Genomic DNA, 24,345 nt, shown 5'->3' on the forward strand with positions numbered 1-24,345 from the left:
AGTTTGTATGTTCTCCCCGTGTTTGCGTGGGTTTCCTCCGGGTACTCCGGCTTCCTCCCACATTCCAAATACATACTGATAGGGAATTTAGATTGTGAGCCCCATTGGGGACAGTGATGATAATGTGTGCAAACTGTAAAGCGCTGCGGAATATGTTAGCGCTATATAAAAATAAATAAAGAAAAGATTTTACATGGCGCGTTTATACCGACAGCTGTTTTTACTTTGTTTTATATATTGTTTTATGAAAATTAGCAGCAAAATGAGCAAATCCTGCTTTATTTTCAGCCTCTTCCAGAACCTTATGGAGGCAGGTTCATCCAAATAGAAGGATACTGGATCCCAGTGGGAGGGCAGGATCCCACCATAGATGAAAGCTACATCCTAACATCCTCAGTAAAATTAAATCTTCGAGACCTTGTGAGAGTTGTTTCTGCTGGGTATGTGTATATAAAGGATTAGTATCTTATTTTTAGGTTTTTGATTTGTGTATCTTTTAAAAACATTCCAGGCTGCCTTCTAACCTTTTAAGGGTTTTATCTTTTTATCAAGCCTTTATGATATACAATACAAAATAATATTGTGGTACCGTGTTAGCCAGAAAAATACTTTTCTCAAAATTTTTTGGGGACTTAAGTATTTACTGTACATCTATGAAGCCTTTAAAAATTATAAAAACTGTGTATTTGTATAGAAGTCCCAAAGATGTCCTCTCTCATACACCAGGGGAAGATGTATAAGAAAGGGCTTGTGCAGGCTTGGAGTTTAAGTCTGCAATCACTCTGTCACTGCAGACTTGTGAATCTTCACACCGTGCACACTGTGCACTGTCAAGATTCTCAGGTGACTGCACCGGAATCGTGAGATTTACATATTCTGACTAGATGTGTCCTGCCTCACTCAGATTGACTTGTATTGAGCAAGGCAGTGTACCTCTAGTCGGCATGTTACTGCATGTATACAAATCACGTGCTTGCTTGCCACTTGTCCAGTCGGTGCTGGAGAATCCTAAAAGAGTGCAGTATTTCCGCTGTGAGGATTTAAATGTCTGCAGTCATTGCGACTATAGACTTCAACCCCAATCCTGGACAACTACTAGGGGTGCTTTCACATTGCGTTCTGTGGGGTCTGGATGCATTCTCATGTTCGCTCTGCTGTCACCATTAGTCTATTGGTTCCGTCAGCGCATGCGTCCAGACCCCGTTTTGGGGGGGATTTCGGACCTATGTCCTGGCAGGGTCACAGAATGCCATGTGAATGAACCCTAATACAGTTTATCCCTCAATTTTAAATATGTCACATTTACAGGGCAAGTATTTTAAAAAAAAAAAAATGGCATGTTGACTTTTTTTTGTTAACTAATAATGTGTTTAATTTTTCAGAAACCACCCAGTGCTCATCCAGGGAGAAACCTCTGTTGGTAAAACAAGTTTAATTCGCTGGTTGGCATGTGCCAGTGGTAATCATTGTGTAAGGATTAATAATCATGAGCACACTGACATCCAGGAGTACATCGGCTGCTATACTTCAGATGCTTCAGGAAAACTTGTATTCCAGGAAGGTCAGTGTACTTGTGTGGATGTGTATATTATATTATGTGGATGGGAGAATCGCTTCATGAGACTCTGGGTCCATATCCCTGGTCGGGAGCCCTGCGAGTCTCTTTGCCTCCCATTTTCTCTTGTGGATAGCTGTGTTGTGTGTGTGTGTGTGTGTAACGTGGAAATGATGCCGCCATCAATCACGCCAGTCTGGCTAATCAAAAGAAAAGCTGGGAATGTCGGGAGGTAAAGAGATTCCCAGGCCTCCTGTACAGCGGATATATATAAAATATTCTCTTCCATCTATTTACAAACTACAGTTTGTGCAGGGAAAAAAAAGTCTTTATGTGCCTTTGTGTACTGCTAAACTTCATACTTTGAGCCTTTCACAAGCCAGTGTACTCCCTACTTGTTATCCTCTCATCGCTGGAGCCGTCATCTTGTGCTGATAGAATTCCTTCAATTTTAGTCTTTTTATTTTTTGCATCAGGTGTTCTAATTCATGCCATGAGGAACGGCTACTGGATTATACTGGATGAATTGAATCTGGCTCCTACAGATGTTCTTGAAGCTCTCAACCGATTGCTGGATGATAACAGAGAACTTTTTATTATTGAAACTCAAGAAGTCGTTAAAGCCCATCCAAGGTTCATGCTTTTTGCCACTCAGAATCCTCCAGGCATATACGGTGGAAGAAAGGTTTGTTTCCTTAAAATTAGCATGAACGAGAAAGAAATATCGTATATACTCGTGTATAAGCCAACCCGTGTATAAGCTAACCCCCCTAATTTTGCCACAAGAAACTGGGAAAACTTATTGACTCGCGTATAAGCCTAGGGTGGAAAATACAGCAGCTTCTGGTAAATTTCAAAAATAAAAATGAATACCAATTAAAGTAAAATTAGTTGAGACATCAGTAGGTTAAATGTTTTTGAATATCCAAATTGAATCAGAAGCCCCATATAATGCTTCATACAGTTCACGATGACCCCATAAGATGCTCCATACAAAATTCACCCCATATAATGCTGCACAAAGGTTAATAATGGCCCCATAAGATGTTCCATAGATTATGCCCCATATGCTGCCCCATAAAATGCTCCATAGATTATGCCCCCATAAGATGCTCCATAAAAAGCTCCATAGATTATGCCCCCATAAAATGCTCCATAGATTATGCCCCTTAAGATGCTTCATAAGATGCTCCATAGATTATGCCCCCATAAAATGCCCCATATGCTGCTCCATAGATTATGCCCCCATATAATGCCCCATATGCAGCTCCATAGACTATGCCACCATATGCTGGCCCATAAAATGCTCCATAGATTATGCCACCATATGCTGGCCCATAAAATGCTCCATAGATTATGCCCCCATATGCTGCCCCATAAGATGCTCCATAGACTATGCCCCCATATGCTGCCCCAGAAGATGCTGCATAGATTATGCCCCCATATGCTGCCGCTGCTGCAAATAAAAAAAAAATAAGACATACTCACCTCTCCGTCGCTGGTCTGTCTCTTCCCGGTCTTCTGTCAGTGACTGTTCAGGCAGAGGACGCGGCGCGCACTCACTACGTCACCGCGCCCTCTGTCCTGAACATCACAGCCAGAGGACGCGGAGGACAGTAGCGCGCAGCGATGGACTGGGGACAGGTGAATATTGCATATACTTACCCACTCCTGGCTCGGTCTCTGCAGCCCCCCCACTTCTCCCGGTTTCAGGCTCCTTCCTTTAGCGGTCACGTGGTACCGCTCATTGAGGCTGGTTTCACACTTGCGTTTTTTTTTCGCAGTATTTTAGCGCTAAATAGCGCATGCGTTTTTTCCCCCTATACTTTGCATGGGATGCGCTTATTTGCGCATACACATGCGTTTGTACGCGGTTTTCCGCGCATGCGTTTTCTTGCGGTAAGCGCTCGGGCGCACAAAATGCAACCTGTTGCATTTTTTGGGCGTCCGACTTGCCTCAAAAAAACGCATGCGCGCGCAATGCGTTTTTTTACAGCAAGACACCCATTATAAGTCTATGGTGAGCATATGTGCGCATTGGCATGCTTATGTATGCGTTTTTTTGCACATGCGTTTTTTTTTTTACCATTAGTTTAGACAATGGAATTTAGGGGTTTGGGTTAGAGTTAGGGTTAGTTAAGGGGGGTTAGGGTTAGGGTCAGGGTTAGGGTTAGGATCAGGGTATGGTTTGGTTAAGGGTTAGGGTCAGGGTCAGGGTTAGGGTTAGGATCAGGGTATGGTTTGGTTAAGGGTTAGGGTCAGGGTTAGGGTTAGGGTATGGTTTGGTTAAGGGTTAGGGTTAGGGTCAGGGTTAGGGTCAGGGTTAGGGTTAGGATCAGGGTATGGTTTGGTTAAGGGTCAGGGTTAGGGTTAGGATCAGGGTATGGTTTGGTTAAGGGTTAGGGTCAGGGTCAGGGTTAGGGTATGGTTTGGTTAAGGGTTAGGGTCAGGGTCAAGGTTAGGGTTAGGATCAGGGTATGGTTTGGTTAAGGGTTAGGGTCAGGGTCAGGGTTAGGGTTAGGGTATGGTTTGGTTAAGGGTTAGGGTCAGGGTTAGGGTTAGTAAAGTCATGGTTTGGGTTAGTGTGAGGGGCCACCTAATGTTTGGAAAAAACGCAAACGCGGTAAAAACGCATACAAACGCATAAAAACGCTGCGTTTTTTTCATGCATGCTCATAAAAATGCTTGAAAAAAACGCAGCAGTTGTATGCTTTTGTATGCGTTTTTTCAATGCGTTTTTTTGCGGGAAAAACGCGCTGCAAAAAAAAAAGCAAGTGTGAAACTAGCCTAAAGTCATGAATATGCGCATATTCATAACTTTAATGAGCGGTACCACGTGACCGCTGAAGGAAGGAGCCTGGGACCGGGAGAAGGGGTGGGGGCTGCAGAGACCGCGAGAGGAGGTGGTAAGTAAGACCTGACACCCCTGCCGACCCCCTGGCGTATATGACTCACGTATAAGCCGAGAGGGGGACTTTCAGCCCCCAAAATGGGCTGAAGATCTTCGCTTATACGTGAGTATATACTGTAGAAATGATTGCTCTTATTATAGCCTACACATTTTAATATCACTCTGCCAACTGGCCAAACGTACTTTTTTTAGAGACTAAAAAACACAATGAGCAAATTAGTGAAGCATTTCCCATGTCTGATGTTTATATAGTTTTTGTCTGATTCCTCTCAAGCTTAAAATGTTGCTCTCAATACTTGTCTTACAGTAACGCACTGGTCTCCAGCTTCCTAGTTTGGCCGGAGGAGGTGGATGGGGATTCATTTGGGTGACCGTTCTGGTTCAGTAGCTTTGTATCTTGCTGCAGCGTCACATCTAAGACGAATTTCACAAACAATTTACATTATATACTGTGCATTCCTGGATATACCCCTTAAGTAAAATAAAATGTTAGAATCTACCTTCCTGTAGATATACACACATGGTCAAAATTATTGGTACCCCTCATTTAATGACAGAAAAATCCGCCACAGAAATAACTTGAATCTGACAAAAGTAATAATGAATAAAAAATCAATGAAAATAAACAAATGAAACTCATATATTTTTTTTTTATCCATGCTTCCACAGAATTTTTTTAAAAAACAACTCATGAAATAGGCTTGGAAAGAAATGATGGTACCCTTAACTTAATATTTTGTTGCACAACCTTTTGAGGCAATCACTGCAATCAAACGATTCCAGTAACTGTCAGTGAGACTTCTGTACCTCTCGACTGGTATTTTGGCCAACTCCTCAAGAGCAAACTGCTCCAGTTGCCTTGTGTTTGAAGGTTGCCATATCCAGATGGCATGTTGCAGCTGTTTCCAAAGATGCTCAATAGGATTTAGGTCAGGGCTCATAGAAGGCCTGCTCAGAATAGTCCAATATTTTCCTCTAAGCCATTCTTGTTTTTTTTTAGCTGTGTGTTTTGGGTCATTATCCTGTTGCAAGACCCATGACCTGCGACTGAGACCAAGCTTTCTGACACTGGGCAGCACATTTCTCTCAGATATCCCTTGATAGTCTTGAGATTTCATTATACCCTGCACTGATCCTAGACACCCTGTGCCAGATGCATCAAAGCAGCCCCAGAACATAACCGAGCCTCCTCCATGTCTCACAGTAGGGACGGTGTTCTTTTCTTGATAAGCTTCATTTTTCAGTCTGTGAATATAGAGCTGTTGTGCCTTGCCAAAAAGTTCCATTTTTGTCTCATCTGTCCATAGGACTTTCTCCCAGAAGCTTTGTGGCTTCTAAACATGTAGTTTGGCAAATTCTAGTATGGCTTTTTTATAATTTTTGTTCAACAATGGTGTCCTCCTTGGTCGTCTCCCATGAAGTCCACTTTGACCCATACAACGATGGATGGTGCGATTTGACACTGATGTTCCTTGAGTTTGAATTTCATCTTTAGTCTGTTTAGGAATTTTTCTGGGCCCTTTTGTTACCATTCGTATTATCTGTCTCTTTGATTTGTCATCAATTTTCCATCTGCGGCCACATCCAGGGAGGTTGGCTACAGTCCCGTGGATCTTAATTTTCTGAATAATATGTGAAACTAGTCACAGGAACATCAAGCTGCTTGGAGATGGTCTCATAACCTTTACCTTTAACATGTTTGTGTATAATTTTCTTTCTAATCTCCAGAGACAGCTCTTTCCTTCGCTTCCATGTTGAATGTGATACACACCATGTTACCAAACAGCACAGTGAGTATCTGTAGCCCTATATTCAGGCCCAGTCACTGAATCCAAGATTGTAGACTCCTGGGGTAGTAGACGGGGGTTGGTAGACAGGGGTACCATCATTTTCCCTTCACCCATGACAGCACACCTGAGAGAGGGCTCCGCCCCGCCAGGGCAGGAACCTACTGCGATATAAGGGGCGGCACCTCTCCCCCGCTTTAGTTGGGTTCCTGTCCTGGAAGGAATCCCACTGTTTGCGGTGCCTGTCATGGGCGAAGAGAAAAAAAAAAAAACGGACCCAGGCCCGTCCCGGCGCGGGAAGAACAGGTGCTTTACCTGTAGCGCCGGCTGTCGGGTGCTGGAGGCATAGTCCCCGGGGTCCTCCGGGGTTCCGGGTTCGTGTGGGCGCAGGCGGGATCCCGGTGGCTCCTGGAAGCCCCCATCGCGCCGCCCTCCCCTCGCACGCGCCCGTATCTCGATCCCCCAGGCGTCTGGCAGGGGAGAGACGCGGGCGTCTTCCGGTCGCTGACAGCGGCGCAGAGGATTGTGGGTGCGCCGGCTGATGTCAGCAAAAGGCGACGGTGTCATGGCGCCTGGTGCGACGCCGGCCGACTTTCTGAAGCGGGCGGTCGCAGGGGGGAGGGGAGGAGACACCCACCAGGACGGAGGCCACATTTAAACGAGAAGCTGCGGCAGGGCAGGCGGCGCAAGAATGGAGTCAGAGCAGGAGAGGTCCTTTCTCTGCCTCCCTTACAACCCTCCGGCCGCAAACATGGAAGCTGCTCGAGCAGTAGCCGCCCCAGCCGCAGGTCGGGAGATTCCTCAAGGTCCAGAGAGCACAGGTCATGTGCTCCGACGCAGCCTCCTAGTCCGGTACCCCGTAAGAAAGGCCCAAAAAAGCAGGTAGTAAGAAGAATAATAGGGACTGTGCCATATGTAAAACGGCCTTAGCAAGTGACTGGCAGAAAGACCTCTGCGCCAGTTGCATTCAGCGGACCATGTCGGAGGAAGTGCCTAGTTTCGCGGCTAATCTGATATCGGCCCTTAGGTCGGAAATGGAGGGTTCAATTAAGACCCTATTGAAAAAAGGGAGGAAAGGTAGAAAGAATCCCCCTAGTTCTCCCTCAAATTCCTCTTCGGCCTCATCTCAAACAGAACAGGCGTCCTCCTCAGACAGCGACACAGGGGGTAAGCCATGTTTCCCGGTAGAAGACACAAATGCTCTCCTAAAGGCCATTAGAACAACGATGGGCCTACAGGAAGAGAAAGCGGCTAAAACCCTAGAGGACGTTATGTTTGGGGGGCTCCAAGAGAGTAAAAATAAAGACCTTTCCAGTGAACGAAAAGATCCCAAGCGCTTATTGAGAGAGAGAGAGGAGGAAACCCCAAAAATCAGGGGCTCTTCCCTCCACCTCTAAGAGACGATACCCCTTTGAGCACAAGGATGCGGAAATATGAGACAAGGTCCCAAAAATAGACGCAGCGGTATCCAGGTCTTCTAAAAAATCGGCCCTGCCCCTGGAAGATTCAGGGGTTCTTAGGGACCCGCTAGACAAGAAAGCGGATTCATATTTGAGGCATGCATGGGAAGCGACAGCGGGAGAATTAAAGCCGGCGATGGCAGGCACCTGCACTGCACGCTCCCTGATGATCTGGCTGCAGCAGTTAGAAGAGAAGCTAGCATCAAAGGTCCCAAGGGAGAAGATATTGGCAGATTTGTATCTCTTGCATGGGGCAGCAGCTTTTTTTAGCAGATACCTCGGCGGATTCTATGAGGTTGACGGCTAGGGCGGCAGGATTATCAAATGCTGCCAGACATGCACTATGGCTTAAAGGCTGTCCAGGTGACCTGCAGTCTAAAGCTAAACTGTGCTCCCTCCCCTATGATGGTCGGTTCTTATTCGGGAAGAACTTAGATGATATCCTGGAAAAGGCAAGCGATAGGAAAAAAGGCTTCACCAGGTTCACGACAGAGCAGAGAAGACAGCCCTTTCGGAGGGGTGGAAGATTCTATAGGGGGCGTCCTCTGGCCGACAAGAAGATGGGAGGATAAAAGGAAAAAAGAGTCGGGATTTAAGTTTGGTGGGGGTACCTCCACCTCAAAAAAATCGCCACAATGACGCCAGTATTCCAGTAGGGGGGAGATTGGCACTCTTTTCCCAGGCCTGGGAAAAGATCTCCTCCAATACCTGAATCCTAGGCGTCTTAAGAGAAGGCCTGAGAATCCCCTTTGTTCGCCAGCCAAAAGCCGTGTTTGTCGTTACCCCTATCAGAAAGACGACCGAAGAACAGTTGGCCTTGGAAGTGGAGATCCTGAACCTGATAGACAAGCAGGTCCTTTGCGAAGTCCCAGACACACAGAAGGGAAGGAGGTTCTATTCACACCTTTTTCTGATAAAGAAACCGGACCAATCGTTCAGGACAATTATAAACCTCAGAGGGCTCAATCGGTGGATAAGGAATTAGACCTTCAAGATGGAGTCGGTGACTACGGCCATAAAGCTACATCAAGATTGTTTTATGACCGTAGTCGATCTGAAGGATGCATATTATCACATCCCTATCCATCCAGATTACCAGAAATACTTGAGGGTAGCGCTTTATATCCAGGGCGTACTGAGGCATTTCCAATTCAGAGCTCTTCCGTTTGGCATATCTATAGCCCCGAGGGTTTTCACCAAGGTCATAGCGGAGGTAACAGCCTTCCTCCGGATTCACGATACGGTCATAATACCCTACCTGGACGATTTCCTCATAGTGGGCAGCTCAGAGGACCACTGTACGGCACAGTTGAGCCGGGTGACCGACACCTTACAAGAATTAGGGTGGATAATAAATTTCAAAAAGTCAAAGCTACAACCCCTAAAGCAACAGACCTTCCTGGGATTTATCCTGGACTCAGGGCAGCAGGCGTGTCTGCTTCCAGATACCAAAATAGAGAAGGTGCAGAACATGGCTTTGGCTGCCCAAAACCAACCTCAGATGACGTTGAGGAAGGCGATGTCTCTACTAGGTTCCCTGACGTCCTGTATTCCGGCGGTCAGGAGGGCTCAATTTCACACCCGACAGCTCCAGGGAGAGATACTATCAGCACAAAGATCGCTGAAAGGGCGTTTAGAAGGAAGGCTGGATCTTTCCTTAAAGACCAGAGACTCTCTCAGCTGGTGGCTGGACAGTACAAACTTGGCCTCAGGAATACCTTGGGACAAACAGACAATAGACGTGATTCTAACAGACGCAAGCTCCTCGGGGTGGGGGGCACACCTAAGGGGTCACGTAGGTCAGGGTTCCTGGACGCCTCACGAAATGGGGGCATCCTCCAACCTGAGAGAACTGTGGGCAGTGAATAAAGCCCTAAGCCACTTTATTCCCCTACTCAGGAGTCGCAATGTCCGCATCATGTCGGACAACAAAGTAACGGTGGCGTACATCAATCACCAAGGGGGACAAGATCACACTCCCTAATGAATGCAGCAGACGACATCCTTGGCAGAGCGGAGCAACACTTACACTCCTTAACAGCCTTACACATAAAAGTGGCCCGAAAACATGGAGGCCGATTTTCTGAGCCGCAATACTCTGAGGCAAGGAGAATGGGCCCTAAATCGGTCTGTTTTTCAAAAAATAACGCAGCTTTGGGGAAAACCAGTGATAGACCTCTTTGTCAACAAGCACAACAGGCAAACAGGTTTTGCTCACTAAACCCGAGGAAAAACCATGGGCAGTGGACTCATTGCACATTCAGTGGAACTTCATGCTAGCCTATGCGTTCCCCCAGTGGCTCTGATCCCAACAGTTGTCAAGAAGATCAGGAGCGATCAAGCCAGAGTGATTCTAATAACCCCATTTTGGCCAAAAAGGCCCTGGTTTACTCTACTGCGGAGAATGTCCCTCTCCGATCCATGGGTTCTGCCAGAAATCCCGGACCTACTAGCTCAAAGCCCAATATTCCACGCTCAAGTCAAAGGATTCCATCTGACGACATGGAATTTGAAAGGTCGCTTTTAAGGGCTAGAGGTTTCTCTCCCGGGTTGGTGGCCACCCTACTTAAGAGTAGAAAACCGGTGACGACTAATATCTACGGCAGAACATGGAATAAATTCCTACAGTTCCTAGGTAAGCCGTTAGAACAAGAACCCCCGATTAGTGGCATCTTGGACTTTTTACAATTGGGGTTGCAGCTGGGGTTAGTGGTAAATACGCTTAAAGTTCAGGTGTCTGCACTAGGGGCGCTCGATAACTGCAACTTGGCAGCAAATGGATGGATAGCCAGATTCATCAAATCCTGTCATAGGGCTAGACCGATTCCAATACCCAGAATAGCCCCCTGGGATTTAAACCTAGTACGAGAGGCCCTTACAAAGGAACCATATAAGCCGTTACATCAGCTCCCCATAAAATTTCTGACCCTAAAAACCATCGTTTTAGTGGCCCTTACATCGGCCCGTAGAATAAGCGACTTGCAGGCTCTCTCAGTGAATCCACCCTATACACAAGTTTTTCAGGACAGGGTGGTACTAAGAACAGACCCGCTTATCTTCCTAAGGTAGCATCAGATTTCCATCGGGGCCAGGAGATTATCCTCCCATCTTTCTACGATAATCCAAAAAATTCAGAGGAGGAAAAATTCCATAGTTTGGACATCAAGAGAGCCCTGCTAGAATACATATGTCACTAGCCAGTGGAGGAGGTCCCAGTCCCTATTCGTAGCTTTTCAGGGTGCCAGGAAAGGCTATGGGGTTTCAAAAGGGACTATTGCTAGATGAATTAGGGAAGCCATTAGTGTAGCTTACTCAGCTAGTGGTGTTCCGATTCCTGACGGCATTAAGGCTCATTCCACCAGAGCCGTGGCGACCTCCTGGGCTGAAAAGGCAGAGGTATTGATTGTTCAAATCTGTAAGGCCGCTACCTGGGCCTCACCTTCAACCTTCTTTAAACACTATAGATTAAACCTATCCTCCTTTGCTGACTTAACCTTTGAGAGAAGGGTGCTGCAAGCGGTGGTCCCTCCCTAAGGTGTTTCGAAGTCTCCAAAAATCTCTCAGGTGCGCTGTCATGTGTGAAGGGAAAACCACCATGGTTACTTACCGGTAGCCGGTTTTTCCGGAACCCATGACAGCTCCCTTATATTCCCCCCCTTTTCACCGTATGGGTGTGCACGTTTAGTAGGGTGCTTTTGTGTGATGTGTTGGATTAACATGTACTAACTGGGAAGTCCTCTCAATGCTCTGTAACCCAACTGAAGCGGGGGAGAGGTGGCGCCCCTTATATCTTAGTAGGTTCCTGTCCTGGTGAGGCGGATCCCTCTCTCAGGTATGCTGTCATGGGTTCCGGAAAAAACGGCCACCGGTAAGTAACCATGGTGGTTTCTGTACAAGCCTACTTTGAGTTTAATTTTTTTTTTTAATTCTGTGGTAGCCTGGTTGAAAAGCAATGTCTGACTTTCCTTTGTTAATTTTCATTGATTTTATTACTTTTGTCAGATTTAAGTTATTTCTGTGACCATTGTGGTGTTTCTGTCATTACACGAGGGGTACCAACAATTCTTACCACGTGTGTATGCAAGAATGTACAATCATAATGTAAGTGTTTGTGACCGGCCTTCTTCCCAGTCACAATGTGCATCACTAACAGATTTTTTCATTGAAAAGGTGGTCTAATTATGTGCAAAATGCACTTTATATAGTTATATCGTAAATGCTCATTTAGTCACAGGGGGTGTGCTTCTTTGGGTTCAGTTACGGTTGGCACCACCCACGCAATGTGAATGATGTTCCCGTAATTGCGCCGAGGTTGCTCATATCCACTTTGAAAAATCCTGTGCTTGAGCAGTGTATCGTAGTGGTAGAGCTGCACTTTTGCATTGTCGGTTGGGGAGCAGCTCCCCGATCGACACTGCGCAAGCGCAGGATTTTTCAAAGCGGATTTGAGTGATGTCGGCGCAACGCCAGGGTACATCATTCAAATTGCGTGAGTGCCGTCAGTCATAACTGAACCCAATAAAGCACACCCGTATGACTAAATGAGCAGGTACGATTTAACTATATAAAGTGCTTTTTGCACATGACTAGACTGCTGTTTTTAATGAAAAACGTGTTAGTGATGCACATTCCGTCGCTATCAACATACTGGGGACAGTTTACATGCTAAAAAGGACATGACAGGCTCCCTTTAAAATGCTTAACTTGTGGATATGGGATGGACCCCCACTCTATCTTAAAACAACCATAACTACAGTAAACCTAGACACTAGAATAAATGCACAAAACACATGATTTTGGTTGTCAAAATGGCCACAGCTTTGTTTAAATCACAGGACTAAGGCTAGTTTCACACTAGCGTTTTGGAGCGCAGCGACGGCCTGCGCACGGCCGCCGCTAAGCCCCGCCCCCTGCCGCGCCCCGCCGGTAGCTCCGCCCACCGGCGCATGACGCTGCATGCGCCCTGCGTCCCCTATCTTTATCACAGGGGGCGCAGGCCGTGCGCAGTATGCGTTTGGCGGCGCATGCGTCCTTTTGACGGTGCGCCGACCTGCGCCAAACGCAACCTGTTGCATTTTGGTTGCGTCGGCGCACCGTCAAAAAGGCGCATGCGCCGCCAAACGCATACTGCGCACGGCCTGCACCCCCTGTGATGAAGATAGGGGACGCAGGGCGCATGCAGCGTCATGTGCCGGTGGGCGGAGCTACCGGTGGGGGCGTGGCAGGGGCGGGGCTTAGCGGCGGCCGTGCGCAGGTCGTCGCTGCGCTCCAAAACGCTAGTGTGAAACTAGCCTAAAACAATCACAGTAGGAGTCAGGTGAAGTGCTGATACATTGGGATTCACAAGTACTGTGATACCCCCAGTTGTCTGACATATAGCACCAGGACAGACAGCCATAAAAGGGGTGGCACACTCTGGCTTGCCATTCAAGCATAGGCAGTAAACTTTCATGACACCAATGACCCTATTATCCTTAACCACTGTGCCCGCCCCTGACTGACGTTACCATTACAACGTCCATGTGGCTGGCCACCAAAGCTGATCCTGTTCACCACCATGAGGTTTTACATATTCTGTTAGTTAAAATGAGTCTACCCTAACTTGTCTGCAACTTCCACCTGACTCATAAACCGCCACCAAGAGGCCGGTTGACACTTTAAATTGACTCGACCGCCACCATCTATGCCTCAAAAAGCCATCAACCAGTTCTACATGTTATGGAAAGACTGTGCCGACAAGTAACCACATTCCAGAGCTCCAACAGAATAATTTTATCAATTCAACTCTGCCAAATTATGATCGATAATACTGTAACCAAAGAAAAATAACAGTCTCTAGACATCCTGCAATGAGGGATCCCATCATGGGGAATGTGAAAAGATAACCATAATAAAGGTGGTAGCCACAGTCCGAGTACCTGTATAATGACATCTGTCATGCCTTAAAAAACTATTGTGCTGCATTTATCATAGCCAATTCTAATAAATCACCAATTCACAGATTTTGGTTCTAGAAACCATCATTATGTACAGTAGCTGTGCTGTAATCATTTCTTAAATACACTTACTACTACCCGAAAAATGATTAGTATATCTAAAGAGAAAGATATTATAAATAGAGAGCACTTAAAAGCTATACACAAAATACTGTAACATCAACATTATAACCGACCATTAACCCTTTCGCGACCCTGCCTGTTTTCACCTTTCTGACCCAGCCAATTTTTACAATTCTGACCACTGTCCCTTTATGAGGTAATAACTCTGGAACGCTTCAATGGGTCCCGCTGATTCAGAGATAGTTTTCTGGTGACGTATTGTACTTTATGATAGCAGTAAAATTTCTTCGATATGATTTGCTGTTTTTTGTGGAAAAAAAAAATCTCGGAAATTTGGCAGAAATCTTGAAAATGTTGCAATTTTCCAACTTTTAATTTTGATGTCCTTAAATCAGAGAGTCATATCGCACAAAATAGTAATAAATAACATTTCCCACATGTCTACATCCGCACAATTTTGATGCCAAAATTTTTTTTTGTTAGGAAGTTATAAGGGTTAAAATTTGACCAGCGATTTCTCATTTTTTCTCTTTTTAGAGAACGCATCACATTTGAAGTCACTTTGAGGGGTCTATATGATAGAAAATACCCAAAAATGACACCATTCTAAAAACTGCACCCCTGAAGGTGCTCAAAACCACATTCAAGAAGTTTATTAACCCTTCAGGTGCTTCACAGGAATATTTTGGAATGTTTGAAAAAAAACATGAACATTTAACATTTTTTCACAAAAAATTTACTTCAGATCCAATTTGTTTTATTTTACCAAGGGTAACTGGAGAAATTGGACCCCAAAAGTTGTTGTACAATTTGTCCTAAGTACGCTGATACCCCATATGTGGGGGTTAAACCACTGTTTGGGCGCATGACAGAGCTTGGAAGGGCAGTAGTGCCGTTTGACTTTTCAATGCAAAATTGCATGGAATAGAGATCAGACGCCATGTCGCGTTTGGTGATCCCCTGATGTGCCTAAACAGTGGAAACCCCCCAATTCTAACTCCAACCCTATCCCCAACACACCCCTAACCCTAATGGGAAAATGGAAATAAATACATTTTTTAATTTTATTATTGTACCCTAACTAAGGGGGTGATAAAGGGGGGGTTTGATTTACTATTTATAGCGGGTTTTTAAGTTTGGCAGCTGTCACACGCTAAAAGACGCTTTTTATTTAAAAAAAATAGTCTTTGTATCACCACATTTTGAGATCTATAATTTTTCCATATTTTGGCCCACAGAGTCATGTGAGGTCTTGTTTTTTTGCGGGACCGGTTGACTTTTATTTGTACCATTTTCGGGCACACAACATTTTTTTATTGCTTTTTATTTTGATTTTTGGGAGGCAGAATGAACAAAAACCAGCAATTCATGAATTTATTTTGGGGGTGGCGGGGACGTTTATACCTTTCCGAGTGTGGTAAAAATGATAAAGCAGTTTTATTCTTCGGGTCAGTACGATTACAGAGATACTTCATTTATATAATTTTTTTATGATTTGGTGCTTTTATACAATAAAAACTTTTATAGAAAAAATAATAATTTTTGCATAGCTTTATTCTGAGAGCTATAACTTTATTTTTTTCACTGATGATGCTGTACGGTGGCTTGTTTTTTGCGGGACAAGATGACGTTTTCAGCGCTGCGACGTTTATATCAGTCTTTTTGATCGCGTTATTCCACTTTTTGTTCGGCATTATGATGATAAAGCATTGTTTTTTGCCTCTTTTTTAAAATTTATTTTACAGTGTTCACTAAAGGGGTTAACTAGTGGGACAGTTTTATAGGTTCGGTCATTACGGACGCAGTGATACAAAATATGTGTACTTCTATCTTTTTTTTATGTACATAAATATATGTATTTATTGAGAAAATATTTAATTTTTTTCCTTTATTTGGGGATTTAAAAAAAAAAAAAAAAAAAAAAAACAGTTTTTTTTTGTTTTTGTTTATTACATTGTCCCAGGTTGGCACATTACTATTTAAAGTCAGATCGCTGATCTGACTCTTTGCATAGCACTGTCAGACCGGCATTGTAGGAGCCTTGCCAGCATTTGATTGCTTTACCCTTAGCCGCTCCCCCAGCTCAAGGGCACCGGGAATAGGCATATTGCCCTTTGTGTTAGGCTGTGTGCCCACGTTGCGTTAAGCGTTTCCGCCGCTTTTTTTGCCCCAGCAGAAACGCTTAAAAAAAAAAAGCGCTAAAAAAACGCATCCCATGCAATCCTATAGAATTCTGCAGTTGTTGTGCCAATGCTGCGGATTTTTCCACTGCAGAATCGCATAACGGAAAAATCAGCAACATGTCCATTAATTTTGTGGAATCGTGGCTATTCCACCGCCATAGGATTGCATTGAAACGCTCACTTTACGCATGTGGCTATGCCCACCATGAGTAAAGTGAGTAAAGTGAGTGCTTCATGTGTGGATGGTACCCAAGGTCTGCAGGAGAGGAGACTCTTCTCCATGCCCTGGGTACCATAATCCTGTTAAAAATAGAATTAAAATAAAAAATCGGGATATACTTACCCTCTGATGGCCCCCGGAGTCCTCCCTGCCCTCAGCGACGCTGCCAGCAACTTCTGTTCCCAGGGATGCATTGCGCGAATCACCTAAGATGACGTTGCGGTCTCGTGAGCGTGACATCACAAATGTACCGGAACGTACCGGGAGCGCCGCTGAGGAGATCGGGTGCCGTCAGAAGGTGAAAATAACCATATTAATTTTTTTTATTATTATTTTTAACATCCTATCTTTTACTACTGATGCTGCACAGGCAGCATCAATAGTAAAAAGTTGGTCACACTTTTTACTATTGACGAGTTCAACCAACCGGTCAATCACTTTTCAAAGCGATGCTTCAAATCGATTGGAAAGCACAAGCATTCTGCAAGCTAAAAACGCTTGCAAAACTCTTGTGTTTTGCAGGAAACCGCATGCGAATTCTGCATGCATTTTACCTGCGGCAGGGAGTTGCAGAAATGCGGACATTTCCGCAGCATTTCTGCAATGTGGGCACTTAGCCTTAATGCACTTTCATTTTACCTTTAGCTGCTCCCACTGGCTCAAGGGCCCTGGGAATAGGCACATTGCCCTTTGTGTTAATGCACTTGATTACATTACCCTTATCTGCTCCCACCAGCTCAAGGTCACCGAGAATATATATATTGCCCTTTGTGTTAATGCACTTTGATTTTACTCTTAGCCCGCCCCCACTAGCTCAAGGGCCCCAGGAATAGGCATATTGCCCTTTGTGTTAATGCACTTGATTACTTTACCCTTAGTCGCTCCCACTGACTCAAGGGCACCCAGATTAGGTTCATTTCTCTTCAGTTTAATGCACTTGATTATTGCATTGTCCAGACGACAACCTGGAAAGAAACAGGAGTTGGTCAATATAAACTCAAAATCCGTGCCTCAGTATTCTCAAGTCTCATGAAAAATGAGGGTCCTTGTTGCTACTGATTGTATTGAAAAGCATGCCTACCTTTTTTTCTTCTCCCCTCCAGCCGCTGTTCCTAGCTAGAAGGAGCCAATTTATTCTGTAGGCATGCAAAATATGATTGGCCTGACCCCAGGGAATAAATGCTAACAGGGTCTTATAAGATATAAATGCTTCTGGAGACCAGGGGACCATAACGTGATGGTCACCCCTCCACACCAGGGGGCTATACCCGAGATGGTTACTCCTCCATACCAGGGGGTCATACTGTGATGGACACCCCTCCAAATCCAGTGGCCCATACCCAAGATCGTTAACCCTCCACACCAGGGGGTCATACTATGATGGACATCCCTCAAAACCAGGGGACCATATAGTATTTACACAAGAAAATCACATGACGGATAACATGATCAGTGATAAAAATAAATTCTCCGTTACATGTCACCTGCTTAACCCAGCAGGAAGTACGGTGGCGTCTAAAAATCCCTAAAATTGACAAATCCCCGTGCCCGGATGGGATACACCCCCGAGTACTGCAGGAATTAAGTACAGTCATAGATAGACCATTATTTTTAATCTTTAAAGATTCCATAATAACAGGCTCTGTGCCACAGGACTGGCGTATAGCAAATGTTGTGCCAATATTCATAATGAGGACAAAAACTGAACTTGTAAATTATAGGCCAGTGAACTTAACCTCTACTGTGGGTAAAATCCTGGAGGGTTTTCTAAGAGATACTATACTGGAGTATGTGAAGAAGAATAACCTCATAACCCAATATCTGCATGGGTTTACAAGGGACTGTTCCGCTCAGACTAATCTGATAAGCTTTTATGAAGGGCTAAATTCCGTACTGGACCAAGGACATGCTGTGGACGTGGTGTACATGGACTTTTCAAAAGCTTTTGATACGGTGCCACGCAAAAGGTTGATACATAAACTGAAATCAATGGGGATAGGGGAAAATATGTGTAAGTGGGTTAAGAGCTGGATAGGAAATAAAGGGTGGTTATTAATGGAGCACACTCGGACTGGGTCGCGGCTAGCAGTGGGGTACCGCAGGGGTCGGTGTTGGGCCCACTTCTTTTTAACATATTAATGGCCTTGTAGGGAGCATACAAAGTATAATATCAATATTTGCAGATGACACTAAACTCTGCAGGGTAATCAATACAGAGGAGGACATTTTTATATTACAGGAAGATTTATGTAAACTAGAAGCTTGGGCTGATAAATGGCAAATGAGCTTTAATGGGGATAAATGTAAGGTCATGCACTTGGGCAGAAGAAATAAGATGTATAATTATGTGCTTAATTGTAAAACGCAGGGCAAAACTGTCACTGAAAAAGACCTGGGGGTTTAGGTGGACGACATACTCACATTTAGTGGCCAGTGTCAGGCAGCTGCTGCAAAGGCAAATAAAATAATGGGATGCATTAAAAGAGGCATAGATGCTCATGAGGAGAAGATAATTTTACCTCTATATAAGGCTGGTTTCACATTAGCGCATTTTCAGCGCGCGCACGGCCGGGGGTAGCTCCGCCCCCGAGCCGGCTCTCTGCCCGGCGTGCCCGCCCCTTCCTTGTAGCGCCGCCTCCTAGCGGACAGCGGCGCCTGCGATCGGCGCACCCTATCTTTAGCATAGGGTGCGCCGATCGTGCGCAGGCCGTGCGCTAGTTGCGCTTTGACCTGCGCTGCGCACTTTTGACGGTGCGCCGTGCGCGCCAAAATCCGAAAAGTTTGATTTTGGCGCGCACGGCGCACCGTCAAAAGTGCGCAGCGCAGGTCAAAGCGCAACTAGCGCACGGCCTGCGCACGATCGGCGCACCCTATGCTAAAGATAGGGTGCGCCGATCGCAGGCGCCGCTGTCCGCTAGGAGGCGGCGCTACAAGGAAGGGGCGGGCACGCCGGGCAGAGAGCCGGCTCGGGGGCGGAGCTACCCCCGGCCGTGCGCGCGCTGAAAATGCGCTAATGTGAAACCAGCCTAAGTCACTAGTTCGACCACACTTAGAATACTGTGTACAGTTCTGGTCTCCGGTGTATAAGAAAGACATAGCTGAACTGGAGCGGGGGCAGAGAAGAGCGACCATGGTTATTAGAGCACTGGGGGGTCTGCAATACCAAGACAGGATATTACACTTGGGGTTATTTAGTTTGGAAAAATGAAGGCTTAGGGATGATCTTATTACAAAGTATAAATATATGCGGGGACAATACCAAGACCTTTCTAATGATCTTTTTACTCTTAGGCCTGTGACGGGGAAATGGGGGCATCCTCTACGTCTGGAGGAAAGAAGGTTTAAGCATAATCACAGACGTGGATTCTTTACTGTAAGAGCAGTGAGACTATGGAACTCTCTGCCATATGATGTTGTAAGGAGTGATTCCCTACTAAAATTTAAGAAGAGTCTGGATGCTTTTCTTGAAAAGTATAATATTACAGGTTATATACACTAGTTTCCTTGATATTGCGTTGATCCAGGGAGCTAGTCTGATTGCCGTATGTGGAGTCGGGAAGGAATTTTTTTCCCCAATGTGAAGCTTACTGTTTGCCACATGGGTTTTTTTTGCCTTCCTCTGGATCAACATGTTAGGGCAAGTTAGGATAGGATATGGGTTGAACTACAGGTGCGTGGCCAGCAGTGAGATGGTATAGAGGTGTTTTTGCTGGGCCCCAGGCTTCCTCCTGAAAAGCGACACTTCAACGACAACGAAGTACCCCCATTGGCTTGGGACCATCCCTATTGGTTTTCTGAAACTCTACAGATACCAGTGATACTTAATCTTGCCGCATCTGTAGCTATATATAACCCTTATGAAGATCTGTTCAGACGGAGCTGCACAGTTATAGGGTGGCCATACTGCAGCAGAAAGACCCAGCAGAACTATTCCTGGATTATACAGTCTCCCGAGCTTTGGTTAGACGAGGGGACCTCAGAAGGAGAAGACGCTCCTGAATTTTACAGTTTTTGACTGAATACACAGCTACTGAGGGCGCATTGTCAGGATTTACCACAGAGACTGCACGTACAAATAGTCCCTGAGTCATCGGCCCTCCACCAGCCAGAAGCCTCTGAAAAAAACCTCCCCAGGAACTTACCAACTCATCGCTGGACCCACAGATATCTCCGCAGCAGACCAGGTGACAGAGTCCGACGAGGCACCGGGGTCACCGCGATATTCACCGTGACAATCGGCGGAAGAACACACTCGAGCCGAACCTCTTTCTCTGAGGTAAAGACAAGTGGCTAGTCCGGCCACGGCCATACAGCAGAGATATCAATCTGCCGCTCATACAAGCAGTAATTCTAAGTGGGGCACCATACCACTTCTGCAGCAGAAGATAGACCGCTTCGGTCTGAATATTACAGCGACACGTTAATAGTGGCGCAGGACATAATCTAGACAGCAAATATAAAGGTATATAAAAAACCGTTTAGACTCGCTGAAGTGTCGGTGCTCTGTACCTGTGAGCGCAGTAGACCCTGTTGTGTTAGTATCTGCTGGGGTTCTTGAGGCTTTCTGCTTATTAAGGCAGGGACTGGAGCTACCCTCTGGGATGTTTTTCATATAAAATGTCACTGTGGTCCTTTCAGTGGATACCCCAACAACTGCTTCAACCACTTAATAATATAATACTGCACACAAGCAGTTTAATTCGTTTCTTGGCAAACTTGTTGTAAGAAGCATTATTTCAGAAGCAGCACACTTCTAGATAAAGATACAGGACTTGCTTTATAAGCTACATACCTCACCTAGGCTCAAGGATCATATTACTACCCTTTCTTCACGTCCTTGGCTCAGCACAGATAAAAATTACACGGGATCATTGAGACATACCTCAAGAACCTACTTTACAACAGGCAGATTTGCTAATTTGGAAAATCTACTGAGAAAGCTCTCCATAACTTTCATATCTACAGTCTAGTATTCTTTTGTGATTACCTCTGTTTTGTTGTAGGCTACATATTCTGAATTTCCCCATGGTGGGACGATTAAAGGATTATCTTATCTTATATAAGATGATCAGAAGAGTATATGGTATATTTAAGCAGTTGTCAAATCTAATTGTTATTGCTTATCTAAGTTGGTCTCTCTAGTATAAAGGCCCCGTTACACATAACGATGTCCCAGCGATCCCACCAACGATCCGACATGATGGGATCACTGGGACATCTTTAGGCTGATCGCTGGTGAGTTGTCACAAGGCAGCCCCTCCAGTGATCAGGACCAGCGACGCTGGTTTCTAATGTAAACATCGGGTATCTAAGAGCCGCACAACTCCTGGATACCCGCTGTTTACATTAGAAACCAGCGTCGCTGATCGCTGGTCTCTCGCTGCCACACGCAGCGATGCGCGCTGGCCAGCGGGAGACCAGCGATCGAAAAACGGCCCAGGCCGATGCCGCACGATCAGCGATAACCGGCAGGGGGACCGGTCACTGATCACCGTCACACAGCGATCTCGCTGGCGAGATCGCTGTGGCGTCACAAAATCAGCGATCTCGCTAGCGAGATTGCTGTGTGTGACGGGGCCTTAAGTTGTGTAAAGTGATTGTATTGACATACATAATAATCTAGAGAAATCTCCCTAACAATGAGCTCCAATAGAAACAAAAATCATCCCACACAGAAATCTGTGTCACAACTAGACTCAGCCTTTTGTATAAGCACATCATCATCTCCTCAAATAGGGGATACTAAAAAGGATGACACAGCATGCAAAATGCTTCAGGAATTAGACAGTATTAATAGTCAGCCCTCTGATACGGACACCAGTGTAAATAAAAAAACAAAAAGGAAAGTTGATAAAAAGGAGGGAAATTCCTCTCAGACTCAGGGGAGGAGTTTTTTAAAACATCCCCAACAAGCAATTCTGACAAAAATAGACCCAGGCTGGAAAAAGACCTTCTAGCGAATAGCCTAAAAACTTGATTATACTAAAATTGATAATATTCATGCAACTGAGAAAGGGGCATCAGAACAATTTGTCAGAGACTTAGTACATGCCTTAAATAGCAACCTAGAATCTACTCTATTTAAGCACATTAAACTCCTTCAGGCAAACCTTGACTCAATCTCAGATTGGACAAAAATGATACAAAAATAGAAATCTTAGAAAAACAAAGTGTATCCTTACACAAACAACAGAGTGAAACACACAATGAAGTCCAATACTTACGCAGCAAACTCGCCTACCTGGAAGACTGCAACAGGTGAAATAATCTTCAACCAAGAGGAAGTTACGAAAAAATTGGCCAAAATAACTTGCAAAAATACTTTAGGGCGATTTTGCTTAAAACCCTACCTTCAATTCCAGAAAATGAACTCATGGTAGACCGAATTCACCGTTTATTTTGTCCCAAATCTATTCCGCCAGATGTCCCTAGGGACATCATATTAAGACTCCACTTTTACTCTACAAGCAGAAATTGTTGGAGTACATGAGAATAAATGAGCAGCTACCTGCTCCATATGATCACATTAAAATATTATTGCAAAAAAAGGGGGAGACAAAAGGTATTTCCTGATGAAGGGGGCATGAGACCCCTGAAACGCGTAGAATAAAACCACTGCAATCATACAGCATTCTCCTGGAATTTGTCTAAAGCGGCAGCGCGGAATATAGCTACAAACTCCCTTTGGATTCCACATTAAAATATTAGCAGATTTGTCAAAGGACACTATGCAAATGAGGAAAAGTTTCTATGACGTCACAACGATCCTGCACAAAAAGGGCATAATGTATAGGTGGGGATTCCCGACTAAGTTATTAGTAAGCTACAAGGGAAAAATAACTCCAATACTTTATCCCAAAGAGGGATCCTCATTCCTAGCATCTCTGAACAAGGGGGGAGACCTGCCAGGATGAAGTCTAAAGATGTTATTTTCTTTTTTTCTACTTTTGTATTTCCTTTTAGGAAACAGGTGGATGTCTGGAGTTGATCACTAACTGTTCCTATTGAGAAGATTAGCCACCAAAGTTGTGGTTTCTTCTAATATACAAATTTGTTTATTTGCGGTTTATCTGTGTTACCTGTGTTTATACTTGCTTATTATATTAAATACATCTTATGAATCATAGAATCATAGAATCGTAGAGTTGGAAGGGACCTCCTGGGCCATCTGGTCCAACCCCCTGCTCAAAGCAGGATTCGCTAAATCATCCCAGTTAGATGTCTGTCCAGCCTCTGTTTGAAGACTTCCATTGAAGGAGAACTCACCACTTCTCGTGGCAGCCTGTTCCACTCATTGATCACTCTAACTGTCAAAAGTTTTTTCTAATATCTAATCTGTGTCTCCTCCCATTCAGCTTCATCCCATTGCTTCTAGTCTTTCCTTGTGCAAATGAGAATAAAGTTGATCCTTCTACAATGTGACAGCCCTTTAGATATTTGTAGACAGCTATTAAGTCTCCTCTCAGTCTTCTCTTTTGCAAACTAAACATTCCCAAATCCTGCAACCTTTCCTCATAAGACAGGGTTTGCAGACCGGTCACCATTCTGGTCGCTCTTTTCTGAACTTGCTCCAGTTTGTTGATGTCTTTTTTCAAATGTGGTGCCCAAAATTGGACACAATATTCCAGATGAGGTCTGACCAAAGAGGAGTAGAGGGAAATAATTACTTCACGTGATCTAGACTGTATGCTTCTGTTAATACATCCTAGAATTGCATTTGCCTTTTTTGCTGCTGCATCACACTGTTGACTCATATTCAGTCTGTGATCTATTAGTATACCCAAGTCTTTTTCACATGTGCTGTCACTTAGCCCTATTCCTCCCATTCTATATATGCTTTTTTCATTTTTATTGCCCAGATGTAGTACTTTGCATTTCTCCCTGTTAAAAACCATTCTGTTAGTTGCTGCCCACTTCTCCAGTTTATTTAAATCTTTTTGAATCCTCTCTCTCTCTTCTCTAGTATTAGCTATCCCTCCTAGCTTTGTGTCATCAGCAAATTTAATCAGTTTACCCTCAATTCCTTCATCTAAATCGTTGATAAAGATGTTGAACAATACAGGGCCCAGGACAGAGCCCTGTGGTACCCCACTTGAGACATTCTTCCAACTGGATGTGCAGCCATTTACGACCACTCTTTGGGTCCGATCACTAAGCCAGTTATGAATCC

The 24,345-nt window shown here is 44.8% G+C and overlaps 1 protein-coding gene across 2 annotated transcripts in view; it reads left to right on the forward strand.

Moving 5' to 3' along the window:
• Nucleotides 1–24,345, forward strand: part of MDN1 (midasin AAA ATPase 1) — a 476,296-nt gene that overhangs the window by 127,445 nt on the left and 324,506 nt on the right. For both annotated transcript variants that reach the window (XM_073589565.1, XM_073589566.1), the window contains exons 23-25: nucleotides 289–440; nucleotides 1,383–1,561; nucleotides 2,032–2,240. In XM_073589565.1, coding sequence (XP_073445666.1) covers nucleotides 289–440; nucleotides 1,383–1,561; nucleotides 2,032–2,240 — 540 coding nt within the window. The remainder of the gene's footprint in view (nucleotides 1–288; nucleotides 441–1,382; nucleotides 1,562–2,031; nucleotides 2,241–24,345) is intronic.

This window comes from Dendrobates tinctorius, unplaced genomic scaffold, assembly GCF_039654945.1.
Source record: "Dendrobates tinctorius isolate UK_male_01 unplaced genomic scaffold, ASM3965494v1 ptg000111l, whole genome shotgun sequence".
Lineage (NCBI taxonomy): Eukaryota > Metazoa > Chordata > Amphibia > Anura > Dendrobatidae > Dendrobates > Dendrobates tinctorius.